Raw genomic sequence first — 17,402 nt, 5'->3', positions numbered from 1 at the left:
GTGTCCCTTTGTGGCAGTCCCTGGAGACTGATATCTGATGGTATGGCTAGGTTCGCAGAAACCGGAATGTGATGATGACTGGACTTGACCGGCACGCCGGCTACAAAGGTCAGACGCGGTGTGTTGTATTGCATTCCGCCCTTTCGCACCCCTCCTGGCCCACAGCCTAACCCCAGGTCGAAAAAGTGACACGGCATGATGCGCACCTGGTTCTGTGCATACCCCATCAAGCATCAGACTACCTCAAGCATTAAGTCGAAGGCAGAGACTAGAAGACAGGGGCGAATCTCCTTCGCGGTCCCGCGATGCAGAAGTGAGACTCCGTCAGTGGGGCAGTCTCTCAGCCAGTTTCAAAAGGACTCGTTCCCCAGTCTGAAAGCACAGAGAGCTAGCTTTCAGAGTGTGTTCGTGTCTGACAGGCCTTTCCGGAGACCTTTCCTCCACGATCCACACATTTTTACCGTCGCTGACCTTGCATGGGTACTTGCAAGATTATCTACCAGGGGGAACGCAAAGATCAAGTACAAGCACATGCTGGCGAACCTCTAGCAGAGGGAGCAGCTTGCGCAGTAGACTTGAAAGCTGGATGCAACAGATCTGAACCTGGACCTCAAAACTAGACGGTCCGCTAGCGAAAGGATAGCAAAATGTCGGCCGTGCTCGAGTCAACGCGCAGCTTCTTGTTCAAGCGGCGTAAGCCGTTCCTTGTCATAGGGGGAATCGCAGGGGGCTGCTATCTTGCGGGAAAATATGCGCTCGACAAGCTACGGCAGGTGCAGATCAAGATGGTCGAAGAGCGTCGGGACAAGGAAAAGTGAGCACATCTTTGCCGGACGTACAACATGGAATCTTCACCATGTGAAATAATTTCTCATCACTTACCTGTCCCCCCTACGATGACTCGCGCAGCCTGCGGAGACGTTTTGCTCAGAACCAGGAAGACTGCACGTTCACAGTGCTTGCGCTTCTACCGACACTTGGTGACCAACTATTCGAGAGCATGAACGTGGAGGATCTGACCAGCCAGCTGCAAAAGTCTCGACCATTTCCAGCTTCAGTTCCACGCATTGGTGCAGAAAACACATTAGTTTCTGGTCCTCCGCAAGCAGAAGCGCAGCAGCAGCCAGAAACAGGAGGGGCTCAGACAACTACGGAGCCGACGGGAGGATCAGACGAACAAGTAAATGGCAGTGCATCTGCTGTAGAAGCTGATTCAAAGCCATATGATCTGAGCGAGTCGTCTGGTGAGGTAGACATCGAGCAGAAGGAGAAGCAAGAAGAAAAGGCAGACGACAGCCGAGCAGGTGCCTCGCAATACGCAGCGGCGAGACCTCTTGATCCCCATGCTCCGCCTTTCGTGTCGCGCGTCATGTCTGTGGCAGGGGCCACGCACGTTGCGCATGCAACCAAGGCAGAACCGGCGGCGCCAGCAGCGAGCGACAAGGTGCAGAGTGCCGAAGAGACGGCACCCGTGTCGACTGACTCCACAACGCCAGGTGCACCTACCGAGCCAGAGAAAACTGACAATGCGGAGGCATCAGTGCCAGCAGTAGACCATGTTGCCCCTGCGGACACGCAGCCCTCTGAGCAAGTCTCGGCTATAGCCACCTCCGCAACGGCGCTGGACAGGATTGGCGAGGTAAGAAACGTCGGAATTTTTCTTTGTAATGGCAAAGTGGCTGATTTTCTCACCTCCGTCGGGCCGCGTCACCCTCAGCCTCTTCCACCGCCGGTTCGAGCGGATACGCGTCTGCCTGCGGGTGCAGCAGTTACCGAGAACGGTGCACGCCAAGCGTGCGAATCACCTGCCGGTGTATCCGAGCCCACCGAGCCTGCACCGCTGACAGAGGAGCAGATTCTCGCGGAAAAGAAGGCGAAATTGGCGCTCTGGAACGAGCTAAAAGTTGTCGCATTCGCACGCACGCTCACCTCTATCTATTCGATCGTCCTGCTCGCTCTGCAAACCCACATCCAGCTTAATCTGATCGGACGCTATGCCTACCTCGCATCCGTCTCGTCGCTGGCCAAGCCGGCCCCGCCGGATCATCGCATCGATGTCAACGAAGCTGGCTGTTTTGATGGATTTTCGGTCGACCACAGCTTCGCGCAGGAGGGCTTGCGCAGTCGACAGACATTGTCTGCCAACTGCAAAGAGGGAGGCGAGGCGCGGGAGATCGGTGAGGGGTTAAGCCACGAGACGGAGCGCATCTACCTGACCTTCAGCTGGTGGTTTCTGCACCGCGGGTGGAATCTTGTCGCGCAGCGCGTGCGCGTGGCTGTCGAAGAGACGTTCGGCAACGTAGGACTCAAGACGCAGCTGAGCTGGACAGAGTTTCACCAGCTTCTCTCGTCTGCTCGACGGAAGATCGAGTACGAGGTGCTGGGCGAAGAGCAGCAGTGCGCAACTTCGTCTGGATCGCATCCCGAAAAGGGGGGTGACCCCAGGTCTTCCGCCGTCAGCGAGGTTTCTGGAACTACTCGTGGCTCCAAACGGCTACTTGCAAAGCGCTTAAAGTAAGTCTCAAAGAGGATGGTTGCCGTTACCCGTTGGTGCATGGCTGACGCAGCTCATGGTATTCATCAGCTTCCTCGAAGCGCTCTTCCCCACCAGCCTAGAAGAGGAACTGTACGTGCTCGTAGAGGCAGGCGCGATTCCGCCTAAGACGCCAGTGTCTACGATTGCATCGGACGCGCAGCTTCGCAGCCTGCTCGATGAGACGAAAGATTTTATCGACTCGCGCGATTTCCGCTTGGTCCTGCGGCTGTCTCTCGACAAGGCCTTTGCAGTGTTTGAGGACGCGCTGAAGCCTGCTTTCGGCGTCGTGGATGAGATCGTGCAGGAAGGCGCACGCTTCCAGGAGCTCAATGAGGACGGTGAACTTGGTCACAAGGTCCGTCTCGCAGCTCTGTTCCCAACTGTCGCCAAGCAGAGTCAGCTCGCGATTCATGGCGTGCCGAACGAGTATGTCGAAGTGAGTAGTTGCAACTAGTGCCTCCAATGTTTTAGAAATTCACTGACTGACCCGTCTCCAATGAATGTGTAGGCATTAGCCGAGATCAAGGAGCTCCGGGCGCTGTCGGCTGTAATTTACTCTGCGTGGTCAAAGCCATGAATGTGCCGGGACTTGGACAGCACTGCAGCGCGTTCTTTGATTTCATAGAGCACAAAAAGAGCAGGCTGCATCGATAAAAACGTTCATGTCATTGTAGGGTGCATGCAGTGTTGCGGTATGTCATTAACGATTACGCGTACAAATTTGGTGGGAGACTTGCGGCAGTGCGCTCCTTACTGGTATTGAGTGAGCCCACTCGTACAGGTACATAGTCATGGTCCCCCGCTCGCTCATACGGTCGATCCGACGATTCGAACGACGTGTCGGACGCTGGGCGCGAGTGAGACGGCGCAAAGTTGGCCTTGTCGGCCATTGAGAAGTCATGACGGTGCTCATAATCAGGCGATAGGGCGTGTGCCCCAGTGAGCCCCATGTTGGCTTGTAGTTGCATCTCAAGCCATGGCGAAGATGCGGCCCGAGCAGCTTCGGGATCGTGGAGCAGTGGCGTCTGCGCCTCGTCTGCCGTCGCTTCCTCTGCCGCCTGCTGGCCTTTTCGTCGTAACCACCTGCTGAGAAGTATGGGCAGCACGCTGACGACGGAGAGCAAGAACAGTTTAACCATCATCTCCCTACTCCAGATCTTGGCCAGGATGACTGTTAAACCAGAGGCGTCGGCATGTGCGCTGCTGCTGGTATTTGCGTTGCCCTCTCCTGAAGCGCTACCGTCGCCAGCGACCTGCGGCAGGGTCGCGACGATCTCCTGCAAAATGTCGCCGACTTGGCAAGTGACAAAGTTCCATGGCACGGAGCCGAAGGCGAGCGTGCCAAAGTACGGCCAGAGCGGCACGCGCAGCACACCGCAGCAGATGTTCATCGCGCCCCAGGGGACGATCGGGACGAGGCGGAGCAGCAGCAGGTAAGACCAGATGTTGGCGTCTGCAGAGGAAGAGGAGTGGGAGGGTTGCTTGTTTGGGCAAGTGGCAGGTGAGTCATTGCCTGATCGCGAAAGTGCTCGGCGCATGGCAGTCAGCGGCTTGCTGAGGCCGGGAAAGCTCTCAATCAACGGCCCGAGCGGCCGGGCGAGCAGATAGCACAGGATGCCGCCAAAGCCGGTAAAGAGCGATGTGTACCACGTTGCGCGGTACGTGCCGTACAGCGCTCCGAGTACGACGTTCATGATCAAGCTTCCCGGCACGGTGAACGCCTGCTTCCACGTGAAGAAGAATATGAGCACGAGCCAGGTGTGCCAGCCTGCGCCGCCGCTGCTCTGCGCGTAGTCTTTAAGCGAGAACGCCATGTCGCGGATCTCGACCATGCTCAGCTCGGAGAGTCCGTGCGTCGGCATCTTGAGCGGCAGCGTCGTCAGCGCCGCGATAACCAGGCTGGTGCAGACGACGAAGATGGCCGCAAGACGCAGGAGCGCCGGCAGATGCGGGCGAAGCATCGGCGTACGCAAGCGCCATGACGAGTGGTTGATCGAGATCAGCGCCGGCATCGGCGCGCTCTCGACCGATCCGCTGCTGGGCTGCTGCGCGTAGAACACCGCGCTGTCCGGCGGCGGCGACGCGGGCAGGCTGAAGCGGCTGTTCTCGCGCATGTACGATACAGCGGCCGCCTTGGGCGTGCCCATTTCGATGATGCTGCTCGCGACTGACTCGGGTCGCGTTGGCGGCGAGCAGGTGCAGCTGAGCAGCGAGACGGTGCTGCTGGCGTGGTCGAACAGCGGGGAGGCCACCGTGCTGGGCGATGTGGCTGTCGTCCCGGACCAGGATCGCTGCGGTGCAGGTGGCGCCGCATATGTAGACCCCATCCAGCTGCGCCACGCGTTGGTCTGCTGTGACTGCTGCTGGTCCTTGGTGGTCTCAGTGTCCGCTGTGGTGTGTGCAATGCCCCAGGCATGTTGGAAACTCTGTTTTCCGCACCGCACCCATTTGCGCGCCTGCGCCGGCTCGTACCCCTCGTCGTCGATCGCTTTCTCAACACTGACGGCATCTGCGCTGTCATGCTCATCGTCATCATCGTCGGCGTCGCTGGCGAGAACAAGCGCCTGTTTCGGCGACGGTGTCCCCAGTTGCAGCGTGCCATCCATCGGATACAAGGAAGGGCCAGCAGCGAAAGAACCCATGCTGCAGATGGCGCTACCAATGTAAATCCCTGTCGTGGTGGTTATCTGCGTCGAGGTCGGCGTGTCGGCCCTGTTGCCTTCTGCGCATACGCAAGACGCAGGCGAACGCGTCTTAGCTTGCGCCTGTCCAGCAGTAGGTTCGTTGATGTGGGAGACCTCCCTTGCGCCTGGCGTCTTGACTTCCGCCGCCGGACTCGACAGATGACTGAGAAAGGAGCGTAGGCCGGTGCTAGAGAAGAGACTGGGTCGGGCCGTCGCAGAGGAGGAGGGCGTAGATGGCGAAGACGGGCTGCGTAGACCTAGAGGAGGGAACGCGATCAGACGCAAATTTCGGGTTTCATTTCAGCCAAAGTCCACCCTTCCGTTTTAGCTCAGCGAGACTCACCCGTTGTCGCACGACGACGTCCTTTACTCTGCTGGAAAAGCGATTCGGGCAAGAGCTGATCAGGTATGATGCCGAGTCGCTTGCCTTTCGAATTCAGTGAGCTGCTGCCTCGCTTCGACGCTCCTGTCGGCTCGGCGGTGCTCTGCTGGAGGCGCTCGTCACCTTGGTATTCATGCGCTGATTCGTCAGACGATAGCGTTGCGGCCGAGGACTCGACGCCGTCGCGTAGCCCGTCGAGACCGCGTGTGGATCGACTGCGCGCTCTGGTAGCCAGAAAGTTTGGCCGCAGGAGGGAGGATGATCCGACTGTGTGATGGGAGTAAGAGTCAAAGGAGTTGTCTATCCCGGGAGTGTAATGCTGATCTGCTGCTGCCACTGGCGATGTGAGGCCGACGTTGCTGCGTTGTTGATCGAAGACATCGGCCGAGGCGCGCGCCGGCGAGTTGAGGCCATGGTCGCTGGACATGGCTGAGCTGGGGAAGGTCGGCTGACGACAACCTGCACAATACCGTCCCCGACTCTTCGCCTGTAGACGAGGAGAAGTGAGCGAAAATCTCCCCCTCACAATGACCAAGATCAAAAGAGCGGGTCTATACCGTTGTTACTTGCCGGCCCGGCCGGCCGCTGGTATTATCGATGATGATGGCACTCCGAACATTTGCAGTAGTGCGGCCCAGAGGCGACGAGTCTGGCTGCTTTGCTGTGACAGATCCTATTACATTCTATTCGCCGGATTCATCACAAAAATAAATATGAGCTTCAGAGCACCACGCCTGTGTTGCCTTACGACCGACCGCGCCCACGACCAAAACACCGGACCTCTGGTGGGTGCGTTTCTGTTCCCTCATCATGCACCGAAGTGATCTCAGGTCATCGCGCTTGGTCAGTAGGCATACCCTCCTTCCCGGACTGCAGAGCATCCTCCTCATCATCGTCCTCCCACTTTCCAGGGTGCGCCGTGCGCGGACAGATCATCCGGGCCGCAGGCCTGCAAATCGAAGCGAGAGGGGAGAATGTAAAAATAAATAAATAAATAAAGTGCGCAGTGGAGTGCGAGCGCCAAAAGGAAGGAAGCCGCCAAAGACTGGCGGAATGCTCCAGCGGGACTGCAGCAGTATCGGAGGAAAGATCCCGCCCGCTGCAGAGCTAGCTGGTGAAAAGAGCCAAGACAAAAAATGGAGAATACCAGCGACCACTGGCAGTGAAGCTGCCTACAACAAAGGACGCACAGTCGGCGCCGCGGACACGCCGCCAGCCTCGCAGCATCTGCTCATCTCATGTGGGCGGCTTTCCCCTCCTTCTGCAAAGGAGCGAGAAGAGCATCATCAGCTTGCCAGTCTGCATCGTGCATCGTCCTACCCAAGTGAAACTGCAGAATGGGTTTCAAACGACGGTCGCAGGCGCCATATTTTTGGAGGCCGTAGGCTACCGTAGTACGTGCTGCCATGGCCGCGTGGTTATCCGGGCGCTGCCGCTCAAGTTACCAGGCATGAGCGTCAAAAAGCGCAGACATATAGCGCCGTCGGATGGCTTCTATGGATGAGCTTGCACGAGAGTACATAGCGTGTTCGTTCATGCTGAAAGGGACATGCTAGAGACCTCTCGTCACCGCATGCTTACGGCTTTCCTGTCAAAACCAGAGCCACCCGGATTGCATACGTGACAGATGATAGCCAAGGCGACCAGCGAGATGCGATGTGCGAGCATGACTTCAAATGTATTTCTCCAGACGCATGAGTACATGGCTTGCCGCTGGTCACTCGTCTGCACTCTACCCGCTCTCACACGTTTCCTCGAATGGCTAACAAAAACGCCAGGTGTACTCCTTGCGGTCCGTTCTCCTGGATCAGCCGCCGTTTGCTACAATGCCAACGGTATCTGAGGAGCATGCACGCACATCTAGACACGAAAACGAAGTTACCCTCGTGCCGAGGAGGTCAGTGGCCGGCATGGCCACCTGGGTTGTGCTGTAGCGCATCCATCCATCTGGGCAATTGACAACTGCCAAGCACGCTTTGCTGACAGAGCGCAGCCAAACCAGTGGCGGGTGAGAAGCAAATGCCATGGGGAACATGGAAATAGTACATGGAATGTGTGCGCGTAGGTTTGGCTTATCGCTAGCGTTACGCTTAGTCCTTGACCGCGAGCGTACCACGGATGAGACCAGTGCGACGAGCTGCGATGAGACCAGCCTTTTGACCGGCAGGGGCACCCCGCGAGATGGTGGAAGCGTGACCAATGTGTTGGTGGTTTCCTCCTCCCTGGACAGTAGTAAAAGTAAAAAAAATGCAATCGTAAGCTTAGGAACTTTCGCATCATCGGCGTAAAGCGAGCAACTCACGTGCGGGTGGTCCACCGGGTTCATAGCAACACCACGAGTACGAGGCCACGAGTTCCTCTTGACGCGGTACTTGTGGTAAGCGCGGCCAGCCTTGAGCAAAGGCTTGTCGATACGTCCGCCGCCAGCGACAATGCCAATTGTGGCACGTGCAGAAGATGGGACGGACTTCTTGGAGCCCGATGGGAGACGGATACGCGAGTTGATGCCGTCAGCGTCGTGGCCGATGACAGTCGCGTAGTTGCCAGAGGTACGGGCTAGCGCACCGCGGTCACCTGGCTTCTCCTCCACGTTGCAGATGATGGTACCCTCAGGGCAGGCTGAGATCGGGAGAACGTTGCCAACAGTGAGACCGGCACGCTTGCCGCAGTAGACAAACTGGCCGGTAGACATGCCCTCGGTTGCGATGAAGTGCTCAGTGCGGAGCTTGTAGCGGTACGGGTCACGGAAGGTCACCTTGGCGAGGGGCGCACCACTGCGTTGCAAAATGGCCGTTCGTCAGCTTCAGCATAACAGTTGCATCTAGACCTAAAGCTCCCAACAACCCAATCATTTCCCTGCGGTTGCCCCCAACTTCTTTGCATCGCCTGGTGCCGCTGCAGCGCCCGGGAGCTTAAGAGACACATCCAGAGCACCTCGAGCTTGATTGTGTCTCGCGCTTTCGACATAGCACACCTTGGCTTCATGCAGCATCCCACGCTTTCCACTTTTGATGCCCTGCCAGAGCGTCCGATACGCGACGCGAGCCCAGTCCAAAGTCTGCATGCCCCAGCACCTTCTCATCGATACCCAAAGGCCTGTTGTCCACTAATATTCCTGATCGGATCCACCTCGCATGCAGCTTTGTGTGGCTACCGATACCATCCCAGCCCTGCATGTGCAAGCAAGCGGGCGACTCACCGACCAGCATCGTGGACAATCTCCCGGATGACACCACGAATGTATCCGTTCCTCTCTGCAAAGTCCAGCGGCCTGAGCTTGGCCGGAGCGGTGCGGTGCGCAGTGTGCGACTTGAAGATACCGCCGCTCTTACGCTGAGCGCGAATGACACGACCCATTTTGACGTAGTGCCCTTCACAAAAACAATGTCGAGGTGGGTGAGGTAGCAATGAAGGGCAGGCAGCAAAGCTTGCGATTAACACCTAATGAGCGGAGGCGACTGAGGTCGATGCGGATCGATACAGGCTGGAGGGTGGTAAAACTGGCGGTGGGCGCAATAAAAGCTGCGGAACAAGCCCAACTGCGCAAGGAAGTCGCTTTCGGGTCACGGGAGTGGCGGGTGACAACCCTAATAGCGTTTCCGCTTTTTCTGTAGCCACTGGCAGGATCACTATTCAATCCTTCAACGCATCACCACGCAGGCAGCGCATTCGCGTTTACGAGAAAGCGACACGGAGCTCCAGTGTTTACTACATTCAGAAGCTCGCGACTTCTTCGGTTCGACGAAGTCGAATCTCTTCCAGGCCGTCAAACAGTGGTTGCTTCAATACTTTGTAGCATTTGAGACAGAGGAGGAATGTGTGCCAAGGACCCTGTTCAACGTGATCTCGACAGCCGTGGAAAGCAAAATTTTCTTGCTTGATCGAGAATATACTATTGTCTGTGTGATCAGGTACAAATGCGTGACACGTTGATGCTTTGCAGGACAGGCGGCGATACTGTGTTGCGACATGCGAGGAGCTGTGGGATGGCCGAAGCATATGAAAGGGGAAGGATTTCTGTCCGATATGGCTATTTGCAATTCTTGGACTCCTGCTGGTACCGCCTATAATCGCGAATGCAACCTTCCAGAATTGCGAGATGCACAAAGACATATTGCCGCGTGGTTTGTATGCTGCTCATGCGCTGCTCCCGAACCGTTTCGGTCGTCTGCTTGATCAAGTCCGTGTCCGTCGAGAATGCCGAAGCGGCGCGCTGTGCGCCATCATCTAGGTCTCGCTTGAGCTCAATAGACGGGAACTGTCCGCACGGAATAGATGCTGACGGCTTAGAGAAGAGCGAAGATGCCACAGACGTCGTATCGCGTCCATGAAGCAGGCCGCTGCTTACACTACTGCTCTGACCCGAACTACTGAGGACAGATGACGGCGCGGAGATGGAAGAGTCGGCGGTACTCGAAGTCGTCGAGCCATTCCGGCACATTGTGTGAGATTGAGGTAGCACCTTATCCTGAATGACACATTCCATGGGGACGGATCCTTGATGCGAGAGATCAACCCTGGGTGAGCTGGAGGCAAGGTCCAAATTGTGCAAGGCCTTCGAAGGGGTGAGCAAGGGTGATGAGCGCTCGAGCACTGGACCTTCATCATTCGTCGTCTCTCTTGAGCGCGTGCGCCGGAAAGCGGGAGGAGAGGAGAGGCCACCGACGTCCGCCTCCGAATCCGTGTCAATGCTGGCTGCCGAAGGTGAGAGCTCTCGCTTGAGGCTGCGTCGAGTGCTGCTGCGGCGGCCGAAGCGACCTGCATCAGGCGGAGGCAAATCCGCGAGCACATGCGAGAACAACCAATTGTCGATCGACTTGACCCCATCGTCCCAGCAGGCTAGCGTGCGTCGATCATTGGCACATCGGCGTTCGCGTCGTAGGACATCGAGGATGCTGTTGATAACAACGAATGCACCTGTCCTGCCTACGCCAGCAGAGCAATGCACAATCATCGGTCCAACTGTCGCAGCCACACTCTTGTGGAACGATGAGCGCGAGAGTGGACTGTGCGCCATTGAAAGGTCCTGATCGAACTTATGCTGCGTCTGATCGGCCAGGTCGATCAGGTTGAGGAGGGAGGCAGAGTTCTCTGGAACAAAATAGTCGGGCCACGCGAGGTACTGCAGCTGAACGATGTGTCGAGGGCGGAGGTCTGGCCGCGAGGTGTTGGTCAAGCGCAACAAGCGCCGAACGATGGTAGGCTCACCCTCTGATGTGCCGCCGGCATCAACAGCGGAGAAAAAGCCTCCTGAATCACCCTTGCAACCGCTACCGCCACTGCCGTCAGACGGCTTGGAGTGAATGATTTCGCCCCGGTCCGTAAGCTTGACCTCATCGATCATTTCTGTCTTCATGAACCTGCCGCACAACGGTTGGGACCAATAGTCATGGCACTGGACGCGTCCGCCTTCCTTCTCACGCGAAAGCATGACAATGACGTGGCTGTTCTGCTCCCAGAGCACCTGCCAGAACGCTTCAAAGGTGCTGGGCATCGGTGCCTGCGTGGCAATAAAGCGTCTTCGCGATCCGTACCGTCGCGCCGGCTCGATGAAGGACGCATTGATGTAGTCCGAGCCGGGATCGTCAGACGATTGTGGATGCGCCAATCGGACCCGGCTGTGCTCGTATGTCCAAATGTTGTTGTACCGATTGTCGGCGCCGCGTTCCAGTGCCGCTGCGATGCTGAACGGGAAGCGCTCACCCGCAGCGGAGCAAACGTCAGGAATGGAAGAGAAGGGTGCTGTTGTGAGGGCCCTGGGGCTAGATACGCTCCCGCTGTTGCTTCCGCCGCCTTTCTCGCCTGTGGAGATCGGCGCACTGGACGACCTTGGGTCTGTTATCGACTCCGACGCGTGCTGTCTCATAGTAGCATTGAGCCTGTCCTGCTCTGTGCGGTCGATGTTGAAAAAGTTCTGCGCCAGTACTTCAGCACGCTCCACTGCAGGGAGGTCCACCAGCTTTTTGAGAAACAGTGGCAACGCGTCCTTCTCCTCCTGCGTGATCACCGGAACGTCGAGAGGAATGTGCTCCGTGACACCATGCGCCAGCTCGCGGTTTTGACGGATGTTGTCGAAGAACGGATTGGCAAAGGCGGCCTGTTGAGGAGCATGTTTGGGCAAGTCAGGGCGGGAGCAATGCGTGCAACCACAGAAACTGGTACTCACACTGCAAACACTACTGTTCTCGCTTTTCTGCGCATCCTTAGCCTTGCCGAAGGCATCATTAGTGTCATCACGAGCTGCGAAAAAGGCAAAGCCGCCTTCCGCCTCCAATCCGATCTTCCGAGTGGACAATCCCATCGATGCTGGTCCCTGCACCGTCGTCTGTGTGGTGAACGCCTCCATCGGCAGGCAGCGCGGCTGAACTAGGGAGTGTTTAGAGCTCGGCGCACGCGGCGCAAGGGGTGCGCTGCGAGGCGTGTAGCTGCCCATTGCCACTGTGCCGGAGCCTGAAGTCACGCTGGGCCCAAAGCCAGACGAGTTTGAGCCGCTGCCGCCGGTGGAATTCAAGCTGAATGGAGAGCTGAACTTGAAAGACGGGATGGTGAATCCTTTCGGAAAGAAAGGAGCTGACGCGCGACGGATACCGCTGGGCCTCGCTGACGAGAGCGCATTCGATGGCGATTTTCCGGGTAGCAGAAACTTGCCCGGTGCAGTGGATACTGACGAAGCCTTCGGTTGTCTTCCTGTGCTCATGCTCTGCTGTTGACATTCGAGCGAAGGGCCATCGCCATGGATGATCAAACCGCTTGCCGCGATACAGGATGCAAACTGCTTGAACCCGCCTGCGAGCCAGCACAGCTCGCCAGCGAACCCTGCATCGTTGAATTTGTCCAGCAAGCCTCGAAGGCAAGCGCCCCCGCCTCCTGCGGAAGCCTTTCCTTTTCCCAAGAGGTTGTCAGTGTCCATGTCGAGAACAACAATACGCTCAAGCTTGGCGCCAGATAGTTGATCGCTGGGTGTGGCCGGCGAAGAGGCCCATGCATATCTGTTCGTTCGCCACCTCCGAAAGTATTCGTTCTCGCATTTGATTCCGCCGCTCGAGGGGCCACGTTCGGCACTCCCATCAACATCATCCACAGGGAGCAACTCGTCCTCGATCCTCTCGACAGTGATAGTCCGACGTTTGAGCAGCGTGCTCGGAGCGCACACGTTGACGCTGCCGCGTATGCGTGCCACCCTGAACGATGTAGAAGGGCGAATGTCAATGACCAGAGTATCTGACGCTCCTTCGACGTCGGCAGGGCTCGATCTGAGGAGCCGCGCGAGCTCAGCAGTTTCGATACGCTTGAGTTTGCGGTCAACCGCACTGTCAACCTGAAGCCGATGCGACGACTGCGCTTTGTCAGGGAGTATAGGCCTGCCAATGCGACTGTCACTGCCACCGCTGCCACCACTTTGTGCTCTTCGCATACTGGCATCGCTGTTCAAGCTCGCGGCCCGCCCTTGAGTTGCAAAGATGGGAAGAAATGCAAACTTTGCAGATGTGGCGCTGCCGTCAGCATGCCTCTTGGGTGACTGATTCAAATGGGAAAAGCTTGCAAGGTGCGCGGAGAAGCTCCCCACTGTTCCAGATGGCGCTGGCAAGGAGAAAGACGATACTAGCGGTGGGCGAGCAGTCAAGTTGGGCAGCTGCATTTTGAAGGATGGCTTGCGAGATGCAAAAGGGGCGGCTGCCGAACCGCCGCAACTTGCCGTTGCGGTTTGACCTAGCATAGGAGGCGCTGCTTCATGGGTGCGTATTGACGAAGGGAATGTTGACGTTGCGCTTGCACCACCAAAGAACCCCCCATCGGCATCTGCCTTTCGGGCATTTAGACTTGTGGGTAGCGCAGTTGGGACGCCACCTGGCCTGGATACCCACCCTACTCCATTCACGCCGCCACTAAGACCTGCCAACTCTCCCTCTTGCTCGCGCATCAATGCGAAATGCTGTGCCCAAGGGTGATTCTCGTCGTGCGCTGGCGCTACTCCAGACGCGACAGAATGGCTCCCCATTGGCGTCGACGCGGACGCCAGAGCTGCTCCTATGCCACCTGGATGCATTATCGTAGGACTGCCGCTAGCGCATGCTGGCGGTGAAGAGAAAGGTGCTCCAGTCAGTGGCACGGCTGTTTGCTGGTGTTGCGAGACCAGCATATCTGATCAGGCTCACACCTGGCTAGCCGCAACACAACACTGGCGTATGGCGAAGGGCCTGAGCGTTCACGCGCCACCGGTCAGGTGTAAGATCGAGTGAACTCGAGTGGCGCGGGAGGTGGGGCTGGGGAAGGCGAAGAAGGATGCGAGAAACGCGTCGGAACTTGCCACGATGAGACCTCCGATAATGAGCAGAGTGTGGACATGGGTCCCTAGAACATTGTATCGCTCCAAGGCGAGTTTGGGCTACAAGAGCTGAGACAGGGCGTCGTAATCAGGTGCTCCTCGCAAAATTCCGTCTAAAGCAGTTCGTCGCCGCAAGAGCCCCATGTCCCTGTGTTGTGTCGCCAGGAGTCATGCAAGCCAAGTTGCATTCACGTGGAGAGAGTGTTGCGCTGGAGACAGAATTGAGGTGACGATTCTGGTCGACTAGAATAGCAGTCACGGATATTAGAGCGATTGGTGGCAAGGCGTCAACGCCATCCACCATGCATTTATCATTCGCCGTGTGCTTTCTCCCCACGCCTCTGACGCCTCTCCTCCTGTGTGACATTTGTGTGATGTGCTCTGCTCACCTGCCACTTTGACTGTCTGCCCGCCCACTCAGCACTCTCCCAAACACGTCATCATTGCATGAGCACAACTCAGTTGAATGATGGCTTGCATCCGCGCGGGTTATCCAAAAAAAATCCGTGTCATATTGCGTCACAAGAGCGAGACGGGCACATGACGCGCTCCCACCCAAAAAAAATAAGGCCACACCAAGCGTGACAACATTCTCATCCGCTTCGTTTGACATGTCTGTGTGGATATGTGAGCTCTAAAGTGCTTACCATTCTCATGCCAGCAGGCACTCGAGTGGCAAAGAACTCTTGCTGGCAGCATGTCGGTACCCTTTTACTGGGTGCAAGCAAGTGGACGCGCAGCGATAAGGACAAGCAGCCAGGGGCTATCCTCACGGCGTTTCGCCTTACAAACCCTTCAAGCAATCGATGTACACTAACCCCTTCGCCAATGTTGAGCGTCAGCTTGCGATGTTCAAACCACGGGCAAGGACCCTCAAATAGGATGAGGTATGAGGCTTCACATGCATGCGATGCGATGCGCGCGTACGATCAATCCTTTCTGTGCGCAACACTCGATACCTCGATGTTGGCTCTGGATGTACCGACCCCCTTAACACCGAGATACGCAGGGGTATATCAAACATCATAGCTGTGCAATGCTCTTGTCAAAATTTTCCGCTGCGGACAGGAGCTCGACGCAAAAGGGAACTGAGATGAGACTAGGTTCACTCAGCTGTTCCGTATGAATCTGCTTTTCGACGGGAATGTGACTCATCGGGAAATCAAGCAGCGCGGCCGAACAAAAGGAGGCAAGAGGTGCCATCAGCTTCACGCACAAACATGCCAGACTTTTGTGCCTCCATGCACCTGCGTGTACTGTCCGAAAAGCTAGGCATATCTTTCTCTCAGCGTGACGTACGACAGAGCACACCAGGTCTGGGTGTCCACTTTGAATTACGACATGGGCGAGACAAAGAAACATCGCCAACAGTGGGCCACCAATGGTGCGACTGGAGCCCCTATGGAAAACGCGTGGATTGGGTTACAGTCCAGAAGAGACTAGTGAGCCCAGTCTCCATGAGGATATCCCACGCTGCCTGCTCAACATTCTGATCCTCCTATCAGCAATTGGGTCCCCGCTATGTTCGGACGTAGGCGGCGCAGAGAGCAGCTGCTCTCGAAAGACTTGCCTCGCGTATTACGGCATGTACATAGTATTTTTTATCATCCTCAGTCTTCCTCAAGCTTGAAGGCGACTCTTGGCGTGATCCGGGGCATCCGTTTGGTACGGAGGATGCCTGTGAGAAAGGTCCCAGATACACACATCTGCTCAAGTGTCTACCGGCACCACAGCGCGCTAAGGCGTACTATAGGGTATAGAGTATATATATATAGCGAGCATGAACTGTTATTGAAGGGGAGTCGCTTGGTGAATCGCCAGGATAGTCAGTATGGGCGCATGAGAGCCTCCATGAGCGCATGAGCGCATGACCGTGCAACCGCATTCATGATTGCGCGTGAGCTTCCAAGTCTTCGGCGGCTGGCGCCGACCAGCGCCAACCTGGAATAGCTTGGAAGCTGAGAGTCTGGAGCCTGGGCATGCTCCCATCGCCTATCGCTGATGCGCTGTAGATGCTGCGCAGAGATCAAGAGGCCATGGGAGAGAATGAGACCTGATGCTGAATGAGATGTATGTACGATGTGTAAAATGTTGTTCTCAGGAGCGGGGTTCCAGTCTTCATTCCATGGCCCCGGGCGTTAAAATTGCGTTGCCAGTAAGCATTTTTCAGGGGTAAGCCATAGGAGAACTGAGGGAGGAAAAGTCCTGGGATTATACTAGTCACAACCACCTGTCACCAGGGACTGTGACAGACCCAACAACTACCCAAAAACAATGGGAACAGGCAAAAGTGAAAAAGCCCCGATATACTACTATGCAATTCGTGTATGTTCATCATGGTATGTCTTTTCATCACCCTTGCGCCGTTGGGTTGCCTTGCGCCTCCAACCCTTCGTCATCAAAGTTTAGCGCAGAAGTGCAGACTAAAATAGTGACAGCCAGGGGCTCGCCTGCATAATGCACATCCATGTGTACGTGCGTACATGGATGTACATCCCTAATAATTGATGTGCATTTAGCACAGTGTATGCAGCAGTGCACTCCAGCCACTCTTCATCCGTGCAGCGTTGTGCAGACCGTTGCACATGTGGTATGAGGCATGGGCAATTGAGTGCAGACGCCACGCCAGCCCATGCCCCATGGCCCCCCGCAGCAATCCCATCCCACACACTACCTCCCTCAGCCTCCTACTGTCCACGTCTGCCCAGTGCCTACATGCCCACAGGTCCAGATTCCACACTCGTCAACAGAGAGCTGTTGCAAACTCGTTGCCCATTCGGCGTTGTCGGCCGACCTGCGAACGTCAAGCGTCGTCGTGGCTCGACTGTCGAGGACAGCCTGTGCATTGAGGCGATGAGGTTCAGAAATCGCCAGGAACTCACTCGATGCTTGAAGGAGTCTACTTGCTTTGAAAACTTTGTCGAGTTTGCTTTGACGGTCGAAACGTGTGAGAATGCGACGCTTGACGCATGCCAACCTGTCAACTGCAGAATTGCCGTAGATGAAATGACCGTTGTGCTTCACATAATACACGGTCGACGCGTGAACGCCTTGCGACCATACCCTACTGCCCTCTCCAATCTTCATTGCTATATCCCGAGTTCCCTCGATCAAAAGAATTAGAAGAAAAGCGGTTACAGACACTCACGGTCCGCCTTGGCAAGTCCTGAGATAACTGTGGCGGTCCCGAAAGGAGGCGGTGGGTTCCCCCTTCTACAACATGAGAGCATGAAGTTCATGAAGTTGGATATATGAATATGTTTGAGGGATTGAAATGTATGAATACATACATATGGAATACCGAGTGGCAATTTCGAAAATCCATTCAAGCTGCAGATGCCCCTGACATGCGAGAAAAAAATAATGAAATTGCACGTTTGCATACACATATAATCTACCCGAACCGTGCTTAATCTGGTCATGAGCAGGGGATAGTGGGCACGCGTGAACTTGTGGATCTTTTACCCTTTCGCT

The 17,402-nt window shown here is 56.3% G+C and overlaps 5 protein-coding genes across 5 annotated transcripts; 2 read left to right on the top strand and 3 right to left on the bottom strand.

Annotated features, from left to right (window-relative positions):
• The first annotated feature begins 231 nt into the window (after positions 1–231).
• K437DRAFT_247070 (Peroxin-3-domain-containing protein) lies at positions 232–3,215 on the top strand. Its single transcript, XM_013387800.1, has 5 exons — positions 232–814; positions 910–1,639; positions 1,718–2,514; positions 2,585–2,972; positions 3,045–3,215. The coding sequence occupies exons 1-5, from the start codon at positions 648–650 to the stop codon at positions 3,111–3,113; spliced, it is 2,151 nt and encodes a 716-aa protein (XP_013243254.1). The 5' UTR covers positions 232–647; the 3' UTR covers positions 3,114–3,215.
• Positions 3,216–3,243: 28 nt separating this feature from the next.
• On the bottom strand, positions 3,244–6,029 carry K437DRAFT_268395 (uncharacterized protein; the record flags this gene model as incomplete). The annotated part of the gene is made up of 2 exons (XM_013387799.1): positions 3,244–5,477; positions 5,564–6,029. The coding sequence occupies 2 exons, from the start codon at positions 6,027–6,029 to the stop codon at positions 3,244–3,246; spliced, it is 2,700 nt and encodes an 899-aa protein (XP_013243253.1).
• A 1,325-nt stretch (positions 6,030–7,354) lies between these two features.
• On the bottom strand, positions 7,355–8,959 carry K437DRAFT_294531 (ribosomal protein L2; the record flags this gene model as incomplete). Its single annotated transcript, XM_013387798.1, has 3 exons — positions 7,355–7,824; positions 7,905–8,376; positions 8,802–8,959. The coding sequence occupies 3 exons, from the start codon at positions 8,957–8,959 to the stop codon at positions 7,693–7,695; spliced, it is 762 nt and encodes a 253-aa protein (XP_013243252.1). The 3' UTR covers positions 7,355–7,692.
• A 673-nt stretch (positions 8,960–9,632) lies between these two features.
• Positions 9,633–13,649, bottom strand: K437DRAFT_268393 (uncharacterized protein; the record flags this gene model as incomplete). The annotated part of the gene is made up of 2 exons (XM_013387797.1): positions 9,633–11,699; positions 11,769–13,649. 2 exons carry the CDS (start codon positions 13,647–13,649, stop codon positions 9,633–9,635), a joined length of 3,948 nt encoding a protein of 1,315 aa, XP_013243251.1.
• Positions 13,650–16,298: 2,649 nt separating this feature from the next.
• Positions 16,299–17,165, top strand: K437DRAFT_256538 (uncharacterized protein). Its single transcript, XM_013387796.1, has 2 exons — positions 16,299–16,766; positions 16,836–17,165. The coding sequence occupies exons 1-2, from the start codon at positions 16,521–16,523 to the stop codon at positions 17,049–17,051; spliced, it is 462 nt and encodes a 153-aa protein (XP_013243250.1). The 5' UTR covers positions 16,299–16,520; the 3' UTR covers positions 17,052–17,165.
• The last annotated feature ends 237 nt before the right edge of the window (positions 17,166–17,402 follow it).

This window comes from Tilletiaria anomala (assembly GCF_000711695.1).
Source record: "Tilletiaria anomala UBC 951 chromosome Unknown K437scaffold_41, whole genome shotgun sequence".
Taxonomy (NCBI): domain Eukaryota; kingdom Fungi; phylum Basidiomycota; class Exobasidiomycetes; order Georgefischeriales; family Tilletiariaceae; genus Tilletiaria; species Tilletiaria anomala.
Note: the sequence above shows the minus strand (reverse complement) of the source record. Positions and strands in the feature narration are given on the sequence as shown.

Bases quoted from the DNA above. Each gene is read 5' to 3' on its own strand.
- K437DRAFT_247070 (XM_013387800.1), top strand. From the start codon at position 648: ATGTCGGCCGTGCTCGAGTCAACGCGCAGCTTCTTGTTCAAGCGGCGT. The intron at 1,640-1,717 runs GTAAGAAACGTC...CGTCACCCTCAG, and splicing joins CGCTGGACAGGATTGGCGAG to CCTCTTCCACCGCCGGTTCG. The intron at 2,973-3,044 runs GTGAGTAGTTGC...ATGAATGTGTAG, and splicing joins TGCCGAACGAGTATGTCGAA to GCATTAGCCGAGATCAAGGA.
- K437DRAFT_256538 (XM_013387796.1), top strand. From the start codon at position 16,521: ATGAGGCATGGGCAATTGAGTGCAGACGCCACGCCAGCCCATGCCCCA. The intron at 16,767-16,835 runs CTGTGCATTGAG...GAGTCTACTTGC, and splicing joins GCTCGACTGTCGAGGACAGC to TTTGAAAACTTTGTCGAGTT.